Source organism: Bufo bufo, chromosome 1 (genome assembly GCF_905171765.1).
Source record: "Bufo bufo chromosome 1, aBufBuf1.1, whole genome shotgun sequence".
Taxonomy (NCBI): domain Eukaryota; kingdom Metazoa; phylum Chordata; class Amphibia; order Anura; family Bufonidae; genus Bufo; species Bufo bufo.
Window position 1 is genome coordinate 615310691 of NC_053389.1, and position 18803 is coordinate 615329493.

An 18803-nucleotide genomic window follows, 5' to 3' on the forward strand; every position below is an offset into this window, starting at 1 on the left:
CCATCAGTGAAAAACGCATCGCACCCGCACTTGCTAGAACTGATGCGTGAAAAAAACGCTCATGTACACAGACCCATTGAAATGAATGGGTCAGGATTCAGTGTGGGTGCTATGCGTTCACGTCACGCATTGCACCCGCGTGGAAAACTCGCTCATGTGAAAGGGGCCTAAGAGCTGCTCGATCAGATACCCATTTGATGAAGCTCCTGATGCACCGTTCTTGTGCTGATGTCACTTTCAGAGGCTGTCCGGCACCCGTAGAGAGGTGATTCTTACCAGATGCTTCAGAGCTTGGCGAGTTTGCATGGTCACAAACTCACTTGTGCTAAAGGTGGCATCCTATGACAGTGCCCTATTTAAAGTCACGAGGTCTTCAGTACCCATACTACTACCTATGTTCAGCCATAGAGATTTCATGGTTGTGTCTTTATTTTATTTTGGCCCTCTATAGAAGCTCTGTCCCTCCATCTGTACAAACTAAGAGGTGGCAAGTTTACATCAGTGATCAGCTGGGCAACATTTCTAAGAAACACGAAATATCAAAAGAGGGCAGCTTTCTTTTTTTAATTTGACAGAATGACTACACAATAATACAAAGTATTTTACTCACAATTCTATAATAAAGAAACTTTTGAAATAATGTTTCAGTATTTTATAGGAGTAATGTAGCACAATAGTTGTGGCAATGATTACCAGGATGCAAAGTCCATTCACTACTAAGGAACATTTCCACCTTCTACACCCAGAGATAGCCATGCAGATGCTGAACTGGAACTTAGACTAATTTATTTTTATTACGTCCTAGTTAGTTTGTAGGCAGACTTAATGCACACCAATCTGTTTCAGAGAAAAAAAAAATGTTTAATAAATGTCATATAACACAATATTCATATATACATGCAAAGAAGAAGAATATTACGGCAAAATACTGTATTCAGGAAAGTGGTGCAATAAATACGCCTCTGGGACTACAAACCACGCTGAGAATGGTTGAAGTAAATTCCATCTATTTTGAAAAGATGAAGAATTTAGAATAATCAATGTTGCCGTGATATCACAGAATTAAAAAATGTATTACAAAGCACCCCCAGCAAAGATGAGCTCCAGCGCAGCCTGGATATCTCCCCCTGTGGCCTGTAACGCTCGCAGACTGAGTTCTTCATCTCGGATGCCCATATCTCGCAGCTGTTGTAGCTGAGGCTGCCACTGATTCTAGAAGACAAGAGAAAAAATAACAATGAATCAAGAAAGATAGAGTGTATTTTAAAGAACCGAGCTGCATTATTCTATACCCCTTCTCTGAAACCTACTTAATCTGCCCTCACTATCTGGATTTGTACCTTAATTTAGAATCAGTACCTGAATGTACAGTATCTCACAGATGTGAGTGCACCCCTCACATTTCTGTAAATATTTTATTCTATCTTTTCATAGGACAACACTGAAGATCTGACACTTTGATACAATGTAAAGTAGTCAGTGTACGGCTTATATAACAGTTTAAATTTGGTGTGCCCTGAAAATAACTCAACACACAGCCATTAATGTCTAAACCACTGACAACAAAAGTGAGTACACCTAAGTGAAAATGGCCAAATTGTGCCCAATTAGCCATTTTCCCCCGACGGTGTCATGGAACAGGTGTTTTAAATTTGGTGTTATCGCTCTCACACTCTCTCATACTGGAAGTTCAACATGGCACCTCATGGCATAGGAATTCTGAGGATCTGGAAAGAAAAGAATTGTTGCACTACATAAAGATGGCCTAGGCTATAAGAAGATTGTCACCACCCTGAGATTTAGCGGCAGCACGGTGGCCAAGACCATACAGCGGTTTAACAAGACAGGTTCCACTCAGAACAGGCCTCGCCATGGTCAACCATAGAAGTTGGGTGCACGTGCTCAGTGTCATATCCACAGGTTGTCTTTTCAAAATAGACGTATGAGTGCTGCCAGCATTGCTGCAGAGGTTAAAGGTGTGGGGGGTCAGCCTGTCAGTGCTCAGACCATACGCCGCACACTGCATCAAATTGGTCTGCATGGCTGTCGTCCCAGAAGGAAGCCTCTTCTAAAGATGGTGCACAAGAAAGCCTGCAAACAGTTTGCTGAAGACAAGCAGACTAAGGACATGATTAGTGGAACCATGTCCTGTGGTCTGATGAGACCAAGATAAACCTATTTGGTTCAGATGGTGTCAAGCATGTGTGGTGGCAACCAGGTGAGGAGTACAAAGACAAGTGTGACTTGCCTTCAGTCAAGTATAGTAGTGGGAGAGTCATGGTTTGGAGCTGCATGAGTGCTGCCGGCTGTGGGGAGCTACAGTTCATTGAGGGAACCATGAATGCCCACATGTACTATGACATACTGAAGCAGAGCATAATCCCCTTCCTTCGGAAACGGGGCCGCAGGGCATTATTCCAACATGATAACGACCCCAAACACCTCCAAGACGACCACTGCCTTGCTAAAGAAACTGAGGGTAAAGGATGTGTCCAGACCTAAACCCTATTATCTGTTGGGCACCCTCAAACAGAAGGTAGAGGAGCGCAAGGTCTCTAAGGCCTCTTTCACACGGGCGTCCCAGATTTGCTCCGGATGCGTCGCGTGTGCATTGCAGGAAACCCGCGCGAGTGCGCACGCAATTTCAGTCAGTTTTGACTGTGATTGCGTTGCGTGGTTCAGTTTTTTCTGCGCGAATGCAATGCATTTTGCACACGCGTGAAAAAAAAAAAAATGAATGTGGTACCCAGACCCAAACCCGGACTTCTTCACTGAAGTTCGGGCTTGGGATCGGTGTTCTGTATATTTTATTATTTTCCCTTATAACATGGTTATAAAGGAAAATAATAGCATTCTTAATACAGAATGCTTACTAAAAAGTTGCTTGAAAGGTTAAAAAATAAAATTAACTCACCTCATCAACTTGTTTGCGCAGCCGGCATCGTCTTCTATCTTCATTCAGCAGGACCTGCGCTGACATCACCGCGCTCACCACGTGACGAGCACAATTACGTCATCAAAGGTCCTTTTGCAGGTTTATTAACATCATCTCCTAGCAACCATGCGTGAAAATCGCATTACATCTGCACTTGCTTGCGGAAGCTATGCAATTTTCACGCATCCCCACTCATTTCTATGGGGCCTGCGTTGCGTGAAAAATGCAGAATATAGAACATGCTGTGATTTTCACGCAACGCACAAGTGATGCGTGAAAATCACCGCTCATCTGCACAGCCCCATTGAAGTGAATGGGTCCGGATTCAGTGCAGGTGCAATGCGTTTACCTCACGCATTGCACCCTCGTGGAATTCTCGCCCATGTGAAAGGGGCCTAACATCCACCAGCTCCGTGATGTCGTCATGGAGGAGTGGAAGAGGATTCCAGTGGCAACCTATGAAGCTCTAGTGAACTCCATGCCCAAGAGAGTTCAGGCAGTGCTGGAAAATGGTGGCCACACTTTGGCCATTTTTACTTAGCGGTGTACTCACTTTTATTGCCAGCGGTTTAGACATTAATGGCTGTGTGTTGAGTCATTTTGAGGGAAAACCAAATTTACACTGTTATACAAGCTGTGCACTGACTACTTTACATTGTATCAAAGTGTCAGATCTTTAGTGTTGTCCCATGAAAAGATAGAATAAAACATTTACAAAAATGTGAGGGGTGCACTCACTTCTGTGAGATACTGTACCTTAAAAGTTATTTCCTGGTATAGGAATGGTATGGTATACACCCCAAGCCAGCCTTGAGTGTTTTCCAGCAGGATGTGCCTCTCTGGCGCAGCCTGCTGGTCAATGTCAGTATAGCACTGACATTAAAATGCTATGCACTATAGGGATAGAGCATTGTATTTGAAAAAGCAATCAAAATATTGTCTGTTTTAGTCCCCTTGTGGGACTATTAAGTAGTAAAGAAAAAAAGAAAAAAAAAGTTTATAAAAAAATATGCATTTTTTTCCATTGAAAATATGCTTTTCAATCTCCCCCATATGTTTGGTATCACCGTGTCCGTAACAACCCACACTACATAAAAATCATGTAAATTGTCCCCTACAGTGAAAACCGTAAAAAAAAAAAATGCTAATTTATTCTTAGTTGCCTCCGGAAAAACTTAATAACAAGCGATCAAAAAACGTAATTTACTCCAAAAAGATACTAATGAAAACTACAAGTCGTCCCGAAAAAAATCAAGCCCTCACACAACTCCATAGAAAGAAAAATAAAAAAGTAATGGGTCTTGGGATGTGGAGATGCAAAACGTTTTTTCTTACTTTTAAAAAAAGGGATTTTATTGCACAAAAGTAGTAAAACTTACAAAAAACTATATGTATTTGGTAATGCTTTAATTGTACTGACCCAGAGAATAAAGATATTATGTTATTTATAACTAAAAATTAATGGCGTAAAATTTATAATGTAAAAACTCATATCTCCCTCCCAGAAAAGAATTAATAAAAGTTAATCAGGAAGTTATGTGTACCCCAAAATGATGCCATAAAACTACAACGTGTCCTGTAAAAACAAGTCCTCATACAGCTACATAGAGGGAAAAATATAAATAAAGTTATAGCTGACGATAGGTGAAGATGAAAAAAGAAAGGAAAAAAACGCTTGATCATTAAGGACAAAAACAGGGTGGTCAATAAGGGGTTAACATACAATATCACAAAAGTGTTAAGAATGAAGACCCCAGTTTAGTTTTAAATGCATCTCCATCCAATAGCTTTAGGCACACAGCATGTAAATGTGGATGGTAGCTATCGAGGTACAAAAGTTTTGTAGTGAAAAGCAAAACTACACTGACCAAAATATAAACGCAACACTTTCGGTTTTGCTCCAATTTTGCATGAGCTGAACTCAAAGATCTGAAACATTTCTGCACCTGTGTTCGCTGTCCATAACATACGCCTCTTCATACCATAGCCCCAACGCCACCATGGGCCACTCGATCCACAACATTGACATCAGCAAACTGCTCACCCACACGATGCCACACACGCTGTCTGCCATGAACAGTGAAAACCAGGACTCATCCTTTAACAGAACGCCCCTTCCTCTTGCCAGACGCCATTGAATGTGAGCGGTTACGACAACGAACTGCAGTCAGGTCCAGACCCCGATGAGGACGACGAGCATGCAGATTAGCTTCCCTGAGACGGTTTCTGACAGTTTGTGCAGAAATTCTTTGGTTATGCAAACAGATTGTTGTTGCAGCTGTCCGGGGGGCTGGTCTCAGACGATCATGGAGGTGAACATGCTGGATGTGGAGGTCCTGGGCTGGTGTGGTTACACGTGGTCTGCGGTTGTGATGCCGGTTGGATGTACTGCCAGATTCTCTAAAAACGCCTTTGGAGACAGCTCATGGTAGAGAAATGAACATTCATTGCACGGGCAACAGCTCTGGTAGACATTCCTGCAGTCAGCATGCCAATTGCATGCTCCCTCAAACGTTGCGACATCTGTGGCATTGTGCTGTGTGATCAGACTGCACATTTCAGAGTGGCCTTTTATTGTGGGAAGTCTAAGGCACACCTGTGCAATATTCATGCTGTCTAATCAGCACCTTTATATGCCACACCTGTGAGGTGGGATGGATTATCTTGGCAAAGGAGAATCGCTCAGTAAGGCCCCTTTCACACGAGCGAGTTTTCCGCGCGGGTGCAATGCTTGACCTGAACGCATAGCACCCGCACTAAATCCTGACCCATTCATTGCAATGGGTCTGTGTACAAGAGTGTTGTTTTTCACGCATCAGTTCTGCGTTGCAGCATGTTCTATATTCTGCGCTTTTCACACAGCCCTCTCTGCATAGAAGTGAATGGGGCTGCGTGAAAAACGCATTGCATTCGCAAGCAAGTGCGGGTGCGATGCGTTTTTCACTGATGGTTGCTAAGAGATGTTGTTTGTAAACCTTCAGTTTTTTTAGCACGCGCGTGAAAAACGCATCAAAACGCATTGCACCCGCGCGGAAAAAACTGAACAACTGGACGCAATCGCAGACAAAACTGACTGAACTTGCTTGCAAAATAGTGCGAGTTTCACTGAACGTATCCGGACCTAATCCGTCAAGCTCGTGTGAAAAAGGCCCAAGACAGATTTAGACAGATTTGAGAGTAATGGGTCTTTTGTGTATGTAGAAAATGTTTCAGATCTTTGAGTTCTGCTCATGCAAAATGGGAGCAAAACCGAAAGTGTTGCGTTTATATTTTTGGTCAGTGTAGTTCGGTTCAGGGAGGAGAGAAATAAATTTGGCCTTGGAGAATTAATGCACATTTTGGGTAAAATACATTAACATATGATACCAGAGTACCTGATGCCCTGTAAAAATTTGTTTCCGTCACTTACCGTAGTTTGTCTAAAATTGGTGCATTTTTTCCCCAATTCACTATATGTATGTATTTATTATAATATTTTTTACTCTGTGGGGCTCAGGTTAGCAGTCGGGAACACATAACAGTGCTCTAATAGTAACATCCCAATACATCACTGTTACCAGTGATCTGTATATTGAGAGATGCAGAGGAGATGCGTCTGTATCCCTCCGAGCCCCCTATGTGCAGGAAATCCCTGTGACATCAGTAGCATCTTCTGCATTAGGAAATACAGTGATGTGTTCAGGCTTTTAGTGAAAGGGAACCAATTACTTCTGTCCTCAACCACAGTGCAGTATCACTGGTGACAGCCCGATCCTGGTGATGGCACTACGTGCAGGAGAGTGCAGTGTCAGCAAACTAAATGGAGTTCTGGCACAGGAACCGTGCCACTAGCCCGTTCATTTCCATGGGGTTTGGCGGGGTTAATGTTACATGACGTATAACTCACCTGTTGTGTTGTTTGGCTGGAAGCTTGTAGTGCATGTTGCAAAGCTTGGCTGAACAAGTCATTGGTGATGGGTGTTCCCGACTGAACGCTAGAGGACATGGGGGATGTTCCTGAAGAATGACCCTACAGAATATATAACCAATACATTTACATTTCCTTAGTAAGCCAACCTGTTGAAATATTTCATTCCAATCAGAATAAACCAAGGCATAATCTACAGTATATCAGAGGTTTAAAGAGGTGTTCTGACCTGTGTTCCAGGTGTTGGGGTGTGAGAGCTGCTCTCTGGGGTACTCGCAAGAGCCAGAGCTGTAGCCAGTTCACTCTGAGTGATAGGACGAGGACCTGAAGCTCCAGTATAGCCAAGAGAAGCAGGACGGGGACCAGATGGGTTACTAGAGGATCCTGAGCGAGAGCTCTTGTGAATGAAAGAGAACATCGTTTTAACAATGAAGACTCTTGTCTTGGAAATGTCATTCATTTTGTACATGTACTCCAGTACCATCTCACCTGTGGATACTCATCCTCTTCATCTGACAGTCCATCAAATAGGAACCCACCTGACAGAAGGCACACAACTGTCAGCAGAAAAAGTCAACGGAACACAAAACGCAACACAAGGGCGGCACGGTTACAGAGTATTCTTTGTATAAAATTATACAAATTTCCCATTATTCTTTCTGTATCCATTTTTCATGTTTATTAAGACCTCTGCTTGCTGCCATTTAATTGAAACCTTCATTGTTTGCTTCAAGAAGACCTGGTCAGGTGAAGCAGATCGCAAAGCCGTCTTGGTCAGGTCGAGTGAAGATCGCACCCGTCTAATTACAGTTACAATGCAGTTATCAGAGATAGGAATTGCAACAAGCCCAACGCCTGTGTGCCCATCATAGGATGAAGACAGACTGCAAGCAGAGATCTTGAAAACTGAGGATTTCATACAGAAAGTAAACCGTAAAATTGTCTAACTTTTCATCATACAAAAAAATGCCCTTTATTTTACGATAAGGTAATTAGTGAAGAACGCAGAGACAGAGCGCAAATACACAGAGAGGCAAACCAAATAATCAGGCCCCACTATAATGATGTTCTAACCTGGCATATGTAGGGTTGCAGGAGGAACTGTGTGAGCAGCGCCATCTGTTGGAGGGAGCGAAGAACTTCCAGTCACTGAATGCAGGATTAGTATTATAGCATTTACTAGGGCGGGGTGGGAAGACACTAGCCTGGAAGAATTCAGAGGAAATTGGGATTTTAAAACAAACCTTTGACATGAGCGGGAAAAAAAAAAGTGTCACAAAACTTCCAGATAACTGAAGCTTATATTACACTAAGGGTCCATTCACACGTCCGTAAGTGTTCTGCGGATCCGCAAAACACAGACACTGGCAATGTGCATTCCGCAATTTGCGGACCGCACATCGCCGGCACTATAATAGAAAATGCCTAATCTTGTCCGCAATTGCGGACAAGAATAGGATTGTTCTATTTTTTTGTGGAAACGGAAGCACGGATCCGCAAATGCGGACAGCACATTCCGGCCCCGGTGAAAATGAATGGGTCTGCACCCGTTCTGCAAAATTGCGGAACGGATGCAGATCCATTTTGCGGACGTGTGAATGGACCCATACAGATTTTGCAGGCGATTGTCGGGAGGGAAGCCATTACATGCAGCGATCTCCTCCTCAGTATGGAAAGGAGTGATCGCTAATGCCATCGCTCGTCCCCATACTGAATCATTGTTTGCCGGCAGGAGATCGTGGTTACACAGCATGATAAACTTGCTAAACCTACTAAAAGATCCCAATTACCCGATGAACGAGTGTTTGTAATTGGCGGTAGTATTACACTGCCTGATCATCGCTAACAAGCGGTCCTGCGAACGCTCATTACGTATGATCTTCAGTATTATCTGCAGGCGTATTATAAGCTTTACGCCCCATTCACATGACTGTGTTTTTTTGGTACGCATTCGATACGCATTTTTTGTGGATAGGATGCGGAACCATTCATTTTAATGGGTCGGCAAAAAATGCGCAAAGTACACCGCGTGCTTTCCGCGTCCGTAGCCCTGCAAAAAAGATAGAACGTGTTTTTCAGACAAGGATAGGCATTGTTACAGTGGATCTGCAAAAAGAAACTGATGCAACACGGACGCTACACATCTTCCTTATTTTTTGCGGATCTGTGTTTTGTGAACCACAAAATGCAACCTAATAGTCTACTCTGGACCATGTTTGTACGGCGGGTGTCGTTTGTATTCTACAGTACATTACAAGTACACCTTTATAACCAAATTAAAAGCTATCACCACTCTTAACCTCATAGGCGCAGTTGTTTGCTCAAATGTAACGCCCCCTTGCACACTACCTCCGTTTGCGTTTTAGTGTCTTCTAGACTTTTGTAGGTCTACAATTCAAGAGGATCTGTCCCCACTCCCAAAATGTATGTTTTAATAAATAAATAAATTATATTCCCCATGAAATCACAATTCTGGAGCATTTATTTGTATGACTCTTTGTAAGTGATCTCCAACTCCCATCCTGCCCTGACAGCCGGTTGCTATCAAGGCATGATGGGGATTGTAGTTTTGCAACGGCTGGAGGGCCACAGGTTAGCGAACACTGCTCTATGTTGTGCTGTTCCTCTATTATTCCTGCTAAAAGATCATGAATAAATGTATGACTGGGTGTTACCATTGGGTGTGTGTCCATGCACAGTATGACACTATCCAATCAGTGCTGCTGGTTTTAGAATATGCAGGAACACTCCCTCAACTGGTAACACCCAGATGGACCTTCACTGCAAACTGCTAGCATTTCATTCATAAACTTCTAGTAGGAATAACAGAGGAAGGGCATGACATAATTGTTACTACACGGCAAAGCTAAATACAGACATGTCGGGAGAGGTGACAGGTCCTCTTTAAGTCAAACCTTACAGATGCCTTGGAAACTGTACTTCCAGAACTGCAACCTCAATAGAAATCAAAAAGAGAAAGGAAGAAAACCCTATTTCTATATAATAATGTAGTGGGTTGTCCTGGATTTAAAATAAAAGACCCCATTATCTGGTTAATCCCCTGCCTCTTTGGTGGCCACTGCAGCCAATGGCATGCCCCAAGCAGAAATGCTAGCACACATGACACGTGCCTGCTGAGGCCAGTGACTGGCTGCAGCAATCATGTGAATGTACGTTATGTCATCACTGTGGAGGGACTGAATAGTTGATTATTGCTTTTTTATATTTTTTCCTATCTCGGACAACTCCTTTAACAATGACACAAATCAATACACTTTACATATAGCGTTGTTGGATCATAGATAAGAAGCATTAGCGGCTGTGAACAAGCTGCTTTTCGCCGATACACTCAGCTGCTATTACCGCTCTCATTAATAATAAGACGGTGGATGCTGCAATCATTATATAATGAGATTCAATCTGGAGAGAGGAGAACATTCAATTCAAATTAATTTTTGCCAACAAAATATACATTAAGCTGATAATACTGCAGGCTACTGGCAATAATGGTAGAAGGGAGCTTCTGAGGCCCTGCACAACATCCAATATTACATTATACAGATTTTATGTTCAGCACGTGCAATGCTTCACGGATGATGGATATTAACACTTACGTGTCCAGCATGCTGGGATCAGTGAAGACTGTGAACAGGTCTTTATCCTGCAGAACTCCTGTGAAGACAGGTCATCAGTGGATTTTTGTACTGTACAAATTCATGGTATAGTATACGGCTACGTACATCCAAGCCACAGATCCCCAGCCAAATCTCATCATGTCCCCTGAGTAAATGGCCCGCTATCAGAGCGTCTGTCCTAAAGACCAAGCAATGACTTTTACACTCACCCATGGCTACGGGATCAGAGCTAAGGCCAGGGGTTGCCACAACGATCTGCTCCAAGGACTCTCGGCTGCCAAGAAGCTTGAACACCTGGGTGACAATGACAAGGCTTAGTGCTCCCAGTTACTAATGTCAAATGGAAATACAACTTCATGCAGCAGATACGGTCAAAATTCACAGAATCTGCCTTCAATCTAACATCTAGGAGACATGGAAGGCGATCCTGACATCTGCAGTCAGGGAAACCCAGGATCAGAGAGGTTGGATCTTTAGCTGTCAGTTCCTTTATTTCATATCTTTCAGATGCTTATGTTCCCTCTAAGTTGAAATAACCAGCATGTCCGTGCCCTGCTGACATTTTAAACTGGAAGTTCTTACTGCAGTTGGTAGCAAACATGTTTGAATTCCTTAAAGCGGTGGTCTCCTCAGGACAGGTCATCAATATCAGATCGGTGGGGGTCCGACACCCAGCACCCCCGCCGATCAGCTGTTTGAAGAGGAGCCGCGCGCCGTCTCCTCTTCACCGTTTACCTTCTCGCCGTCGCCTCTGCAGCGGTGAGCAGGTGTAATTACATCCAAGCCGTCACATTCATTTCAATAGGACGGATCGCTCCTATACAAGTGTATGGGAACGATCCGTCCCATTGAAATGAGTGGGACGGTTAGGCGTAATTACACCTGCTCACCGCTGCAGAGGGGACGGCGAGAAGGTAAACAGTGAAGAGGAGGCGGCGCTGGCACGGCCCCTCTTCAAGCAGCTGATCGGCGGGGGTGCTGGGTGTCGGACCCCCGCCGATCTGATATTGATGACCTATCCTGAGGATAGGTCATCAATATTAAAAGCCCGGAGAACCCCTTTAACACAAGGCACTTACTAATGTATTGTGATTTTTGATATTCCTTCCTTTGCTGGCTTCATTCATTTTTCCCTGCTTCATTACACACTGCTTGTTCCCAAGGGTTACGGCCACTGCTGCAGCGCAGACACCAGAGAGGCCGGTGATTTTTTTCATATAGTGTGTAAGCACGGCCACAGCTGGAGGATTTCAGGGTGGTCAATAACCCCTGGAAACGAGCAGTGTATAATGTGAAGGAAAAATGAATCCAGTCAGCAAAGGAGACAATATGGACAGTCACAATACATTAGTAAGTGTCTTGTATTAACTTTCTCTACATGATAAAGGCCACTTGCTGAAGTGAGACAACTCCTTTAAAAGAAATATAAAGAGGACCCATTACCTCTCCTGACTTGTCTGTTTTAGTAAATAGTATTCTACATGAAACAACAATTCCGGAGCATCACTTCTTGTGTCTCTAAATTGTGTTAATCTGTTATTCCTCCTAGAAATGTACAACTAAATTGACAACTGGGGGGGGGGCGGGTTCCTGCATTCTTTTAAACCGTCCAAACAATGAGGACAGTTCTGGATTGGGTAAGGACACATCCCTATGACAATAGGAATAGTAACACCCAGTTTTCAATGTATTCCTATATTTCTAGAAGGAGCAACAGAGCAAGAGCACCATGCGGAGCAATGATGCTTTATATTAGTTATTTCATGAAGGACAGCTGACAGGCTGAACATGTCTTTGAGGACATTAAAGGTCTTTTCTGTCATTTCACACTATTGGCCTACTTGTAGGATAAGCCTTCCTGTGTGATTAGTGGGGGTCCCACTCCCTTGATAACAAGGTGCTGGTACTGGAGCCCCTTCACTGCCGCCGGCTGTGTCGGGTACCGCTGTGAAGTGACCACAGTGCTGGCTCAGTCTGCCCTAAGGCCAGGCCATAAATGCAGTGAACATATATAGGTAATAGAATATAAAAACGTATGCCAATCTTCAATCATGCTGAAATGCACTGCCCTGCCCGTTTTAGGTGGAGCTACTCATACATTTCTTTAGATTTTTTACGTTGTACTTTATCTTTGTCAGACATTTATGGGCACAGACTGAGCTGCCATATATTGGGTTTTGTTTTTTCATTTCCTATTACTATTCTATGGACAACTGTATGCACTGTATATCCTCAGTATTGGCCATCACCAGCTGATTGGCAGCGGTCCGACACTGGGCACACCCATCAATCAGCTGTTTGCCAGAAACAGACAACTCCGTCTACTTTGAAGAGAACTAAGCTCATCACTGCAGAGCTCCTAATACTGACAGCAATCTGAGCGGCGCTGCGGGGACGAGCTCAGTCCACAGCTGATCAGCGGAGGTAGTGATGGCCTATATTGAGGACAGACCATCACTTAAAGGGGTAGTGCCCCTATTGGAGAAGTTTTGGAAAACTCTCCCTTCTTAGGCCCCTTTCACACGAGCGTGATTTCCGCGTTGGTGCAATGCGTGATGCGAAAGCATTGCGCCCGCACTGAATACGGACCCATTCATTTCAATGGGTCTGTGTACATGAGCGTTGTTTTTCACGCATCACTTGTGCGTTGCGTGAAAATCGCAGCATGCTCTATATTCTGCATTTCAGGGGGGAAACTTATAGGCCATACATGTTCCTCTGGAATTCTGGGAGGGAAGGGATGCAAATGAGCATATTCTGTGTTTTTCACACAACGCTGGCCCCATAGAAGTGAATGGGGCTGCGTAAAAAAACGCATCGCATCCGCAAGCAAGTGCGGATGCGATGCGTTTTTCACTGATGGTTGCTAAGAGATGTTGTTTGTAAACATTCAGTTTTTTTTATCACGTGCGTGAAAAACACATCAATGCGCATTTCACCCGCGCAGAAAAAAACGGAACAACTGAACACATTCGCAGACAAAACTAACTGAAATTGCTTGCGAAATGGTGCCAGTATTCCTGAACGCATCCGGACTGTTCGTGTAAAAGGGGCCTTAGGCAGATTTGCAAAGGGAGGCTTAGGCTCCTATTACATCAGTGTTTTTGATGCATCTGTCATGGATCCGCAAAAACGATTCCGTCAAGATAATACAACCGTGAAGACAAGACCGGCATTTACCAGTGAGTGCCGGTCTTGTCTTCACATTTGTTCCGGGGACGCCGACTCAAGACACGTGCACCACGCCATTGGAAACACGGAGGGAGTGTCGACTGTCTTCTTTCGGAAGATAATACAACCATCTGCATCCGTTATAAATGGATCCGGTTGTATTATCTCTAAAATAGCCATGACAGATCCATCTCTAAAACCATTGTAAGTCAATGGGGGACGGATCCGTTTTCTATTGTGTCAGAGAAAACGGATCTGTCACCATTGACTTACATTGTGAGTCATGACGGATCCGTCTTGTTCCGCATCCAAGCACGCACTCAAAAACGCTGCTTCCAATGCTTTTGTGTGCGTTATGGGAACGCAATGAAACGGAACGGAATGCATTCTGGTGCACTCCGTTCCCTTCAGTTCAGTTTTGTCCCCATTGACAATGAATGGGGACAAAACGGAAGTGCCCCCCCCCCCACCCTACTGAGATCCTATGACGGATCTCAATAGCGGAAAGGGAAAGCGCAGATGTGAAAGTAGCCTTACCTGCTTCCTAGTGTTTGCTCCCCACTCCTTCTCTCGGCTCCCAGGATGTAAACTTCCCTTTTCACGCTGCTACAGCCAATCACTGGCCACAGCTGTGACTTTCTCCCATTGTGTCATGTCAAATGGTCACGTGATGCATAGGGAGCAGGTCACCACAGTGGCCATTGCTTGGCTGCAGCAGCGTCAAAACGGAAGTTGACATCCTGGGATTACAGTGGAGCAGCTGGGGACAGAAGAAGTGGTGAGCCAGCACCGCGGAGCAGATAAGTAGGCCACCCATCGCAGGTTTGTCCACAACCCCTTTAATAAAACCCCTAAAATACTTGATACTTACTGCATCACGGTAGGTAGAGCTAGTATGCAGAGCTGTATGCAGAGCACGGAACTCACGGCTAGCAGCAATTTTATCTACAGGTTCTAAGACGAAAAAACAAAATATAAGAATTTTTTTCTAACCACAGGACACATGTGAGTTTGCAATGGCTTAGCTACTGACATGACATCTGACCCCTTCACATACTGCACTTGTCACATCTGACACAGGATATGCTGTACAGAGCACAAGCAGAAAGAGGAAGCACCCCGGACCCTCGCCCAGAGGGCAGAGCTTGGACGGGAGAATTGAAATATATTAGCATGTCTGTTTGTTTTTTGTTACATTTAAGCTACATGCACACGACCGTATGTGTTTTGCGGTCCGCAAAAAAAAGGATGACATCCACATGCCACCCATTTTTATTTTTTTTGCGGATCCATTGTAACAATGCCTAAAACGGACAAGAATAAGACATGTTCTATTTTTTTTGCGGGGCTACGGAACAGACATACTGATGCGGACAGCACATGGCGTGCAGTCCGCATTTTTTGCGGAACCATCTAAATGAATGGGTCTGCATCCTATCCGCAAAAAAAAACAAAAAAAAAACGGAATGGACATTGAAACAAAATACGTTCATGTGCATGTAGCCTTAAGCAGATTTTTAACGAAACAAAACAAAACAAAACAAAAAAACGCTTTATTACATTTTATTTGTAAAAAATATTTTAAAAAATCGTATTTAAAATCTAATGCAGTTGCAGGATTCAGCCTCGCTTCAACCACTACATGTGGCTTCTCCCTTAGAGATCACGTGCTTTTGTGCTCCATTATCTGAATGAAACCCTATGGGATGACATACATCCTGTTCACGGCAGGCTCCATAGAAAACAAAAGTGCTTGAACACGGGCCGTATCCATCCCACCCACACCTTCCCTCTTACATTCAGCCTTTCATCATGATCAAAAATGCACAGATACACATTGTGGTGATCAAGAAAAACAACGCTCGATGATGTCCTGCAAAGTGGTGGAGAGTCCACGAGAAGGAGAATAGGACTAAATACCGCCACATGCCTAATCCATCCACATGTACAATAACTTCAAAGTTGCAGCGATGAGTAATGCAATGACTTACCAGGCCGAGGTGGGGGCTCCGGCCAGGCTCTCCGCAGAATATGGACAGTGCTTCCTGACTGCACTCCGTAAAATTCCAGGGTCTGATCATCTCTGAGACGTCGACCACAGTGGACAAGGTCTGTGCAGAAACATAAAGAAGTCATAAGATCCGTCCTTTAACTCCCACCTCGCGAGACAATAAATGCTCACCTATCAGCTCTGGGTCTGGTAGTGACTCTGGCAACGTGGCAGTGATCAGCTGTTTGACCACGGACACTCGGTGGCCACAAGAAGAATCCCCATCACCAGTGGAATGAACCGGGAGGTGGACAATGGATTTAGGAGAGAGAGGCTGATCCGCCAGCTGGACGCATATATGGAGCTCAGACATGTCAGCGGGTGAATTCTGACTTGGAGGCGGATGAGAAAAAGAAGGGAGATAACAAAAAAGAAAAAGTCACTGAGGCAGAGATGGAAATAGAATAAAAGTCCATTAATTCAGCACCAGATGGGTCAGAACTAGTGACAATTTAGCCCGCAACATAAAGAGTCCCTTGTTGGATTTACCAAGTAAAATATACATTATTGATATAGTAATAATTACTTTAAATACATAGTCGGGCCCCCTACGAGGACCTAATAAAGGTGTCATCATGGGAATGTAGGCGCTAGGCCTTCAAGATCCACAGTAGTAGTACAGTCATGCAACCCCAAGCCAAAAAAGTTGGGACGCTGTGTAAGGCCGAATGCACATGGCTGTGGAACATGGACGTGAATGGCCCGTGGTATACCAGCCTGGATTCCTGCTGACGGCAGGAGCACACAGCGTCATTGGTTGCTATGACGCCGTGCGCTTCATGCCGCCGCTGCACTACAGTAATAAACTCGTATAGATCGTACCAGTGTATTACTGTACTGCAGCGGTGGCATGAAGCGCACGGCGTCATAGCAACCAATGACGCCGTGCGCTCCCGCTTTCAGCAGGATGCCAGGCCGGGATACCACGGACCGTTCACGTCCGTGTTCCACGGTCGTCTGCATTTGGCCTAAAATGTGAATAAATGTACATAAAAACAGAATGCAATGACTTACAAATCTCATAGACCACATATTAGATGTTGAAAGTGAGACATTTTATAATTTAATAAAATTTAAAAAAAACTAATTTAGAGCTTGATGGCAGCAACGCATTCTGTTTTTATTCACTTTTTTATTTTATTGTATTACCATGACGGAAGCGTTTTTGCGGATCCATGACTGATCCATCAAAAACGCTAGTGTGAAAGTAGCCCTATTGGATTTTTACCATATACAACTTTATGACCACTGGCATAAAAAGGAGCTGGCGTTTCGTGCAGTTACGGTCACCCTATCCATGCCATATATAAGAAGGGTAAACCTGGAGTGTATGGGTCCTGGGTAATGTTGAGCAAACTTCTGCGTCCAAAGTTCAGGTTATCGGAGAATCCCGTTACCACGGACAATAACGGAATTTGGAATCCATAAAGGGATTCTTCGATAACACGAACTTTAGACGCTGAACTTAAAAAACAAGTTCGCTCAACCCTAGTCCTGGGGCCAGCTAAGGAGGGCAGAGCTGCATTTTTGGGTCTGGGGGACATCTTTAAAGGGCTGTTTTTTAAAGTGTGGTAGGCATGGGTTGTGGAGTTCATTTTGGGGGGGGGGGGGGCAAGATTTTCAAGGGTACTCTCTGGCGTATCATGTGACGCACCGCTTTTCTATGGCCCTGTCACATAACCCAGTCCTTAAAGGGGTTTTCCAGGCTTTTCATATTGTCACCTCTGGTCTCTCTTCCTGCTGGCTGATTGGAGGGGGTGCTGGGTGTCGGGCCCCCGCTGATCTGATATTGATGACCTATCCTGAGGATAGGTCATCAGTAGTAAAAAGCCTGAACAGCCCCTTTAAAGGGGTTACCCAGGATTTGAAAGCCAAGTTCCACTTAAGTGAATGGGGCTGATGGACGGGTGTGGGGGCTGTTTTTGGAAGAAAGCACCCCTTTAGTATGTCGCCTGTATTGTCACTGAGGTTTTATGAGCTGCTTCAAGCTGAATGCCACTAGGCTTACACATGACTCCCTGCAGGGCAGCGATGACATGACGAGGCGACATACAGAGCCCTGTACACACAACATACCTGCCGAGATCCCTTTTGTTTACAATCCACTCGGAAATGACTACGTCTAACGTAAGGTAAAGCCTAGAATGTATTGGCTTCTTTGAGGGCATGACGTCATGAGATCATGTGACTGCTTCCTCCCGCCCCTTACAGACTGTGCCAGATGATGCAGGAAAAGAGCTGTAAGGAGAGTGCAGGCACTTATGCTGTGGTCAGTGATTTCTGGTGAGGGGTCTGCACTTTATGTAGTTTGTAGTGAAGTATATAAGGGCTGTGGGAGCTGCTAGAAGCTTTTATAAAGTCACCCACAGTTACATTGCTCACCCTTCATCCCCTTACAAGGTATATTAACTCCTTGAGGTGGTTTTTTCTCCTCTGTGCCCCTCCACACCTTGGGTTTTGCCTCCTTAGTACCCCCTCCACAAGGCGGTTTTGCCTCCTTAGTACCCCCTCCACAAGGCGGTTTTACCTCCTTAGTACCCCCTCCACACAGCGGTTTTGCCTCCTTAGTACCCCCTCCACACAGCGGTTTTGCCTCCTTAGTACCCCCTCCACACAGCGGTTTTGCCTCCTTAGTACCCCCTCCACACAGCGGTTTTGCCTCCTTAGTACCCCCTCCACACAGCGGTTTTGCCTCCTTAGTACCCCCTCCACACAGCGGTTTTGCCTCCTTAGTACCCCCTCCACAAGGCGGTTTTGCCTCCTTAGTACCCCCTCCACAAGGCGGTTTTGCCTCCTTAGTACCCCCTCCACAAGGCGGTTTTGCCTCCTTAGTACCCCCTCCACAAGGCGGTTTTGCCTCCTTAGTACCCCCTCCACACAGCGGTTTTGCCTCCTTAGTACCCCCTCCACAAGGCGGTTTTGCCTCCTTAGTACCCCCTCCACAAGGCGGTTTTGCCTCCTTATTACCCCCTCCACAAGGCGGTTTTGCCTCCTTATTACCCCCTCCACAAGGCGGTTTTGCCTCCTTAGTACCCCCTCCACACGGCCCTATATCCCATCATTCCACTAGATGGCGTGGACCAATGACATCATGCACTTGTATCT

General features: G+C 44.7%; 1 protein-coding gene and 1 long non-coding RNA gene across 3 annotated transcripts in view; one reads left to right on the top strand and one right to left on the bottom strand.

Annotated features, from left to right (window-relative positions):
* Positions 1–840: 840 nt before the first annotated feature.
* UBL7 (ubiquitin like 7) lies at positions 841–17891 on the bottom strand. 2 transcript variants are annotated; one of them, XM_040413714.1, is made up of 11 exons: positions 17775–17891; positions 15831–16026; positions 15640–15759; positions 14520–14602; positions 10687–10771; positions 10457–10514; positions 7917–8047; positions 7332–7381; positions 7072–7239; positions 6822–6944; positions 841–1212 (listed from the first exon to the last, which is right to left on the bottom strand). In XM_040413714.1, exons 2-11 carry the CDS (start codon positions 16009–16011, stop codon positions 1075–1077), a joined length of 1137 nt encoding a protein of 378 aa, XP_040269648.1. In that variant the 5' UTR covers positions 16012–16026; positions 17775–17891; the 3' UTR covers positions 841–1074. The 2 variants fall into 2 exon arrangements, with proteins under 2 accessions (XP_040269648.1, XP_040269649.1); XM_040413715.1 differs by having other exon boundaries at positions 15831–16030; positions 17775–17858.
* Positions 6709–18803, top strand: part of LOC120985655 — a 29900-nt gene continuing 17805 nt past the window's right edge. Inside the window, exons 1-2 of the long non-coding RNA XR_005775565.1 lie at positions 6709–6719; positions 17937–17981. This is a non-coding gene — a long non-coding RNA (uncharacterized LOC120985655). The remainder of the gene's footprint in view (positions 6720–17936; positions 17982–18803) is intronic.

What these genes read in the sequence shown, in the direction of transcription:
- UBL7 (XM_040413714.1), bottom strand. Translation starts at nt 16,011, where the DNA reads ATGTCTGAGCTCCATATATGCGTCCAGCTGGCGGATCAGCCTCTCTCT. An exon ending in ACCAGACCCAGAGCTGATAG is followed by an intron (nt 15,760 to 15,830) that starts GTGAGCATTTAT and finishes GTTTCTGCACAG; the next exon opens with ACCTTGTCCACTGTGGTCGA. An exon ending in TGCAACCCTACATATGCCAG is followed by an intron (nt 7,382 to 7,916) that starts GTTAGAACATCA and finishes GCCTTCTGTCAG; the next exon opens with GTGGGTTCCTATTTGATGGA.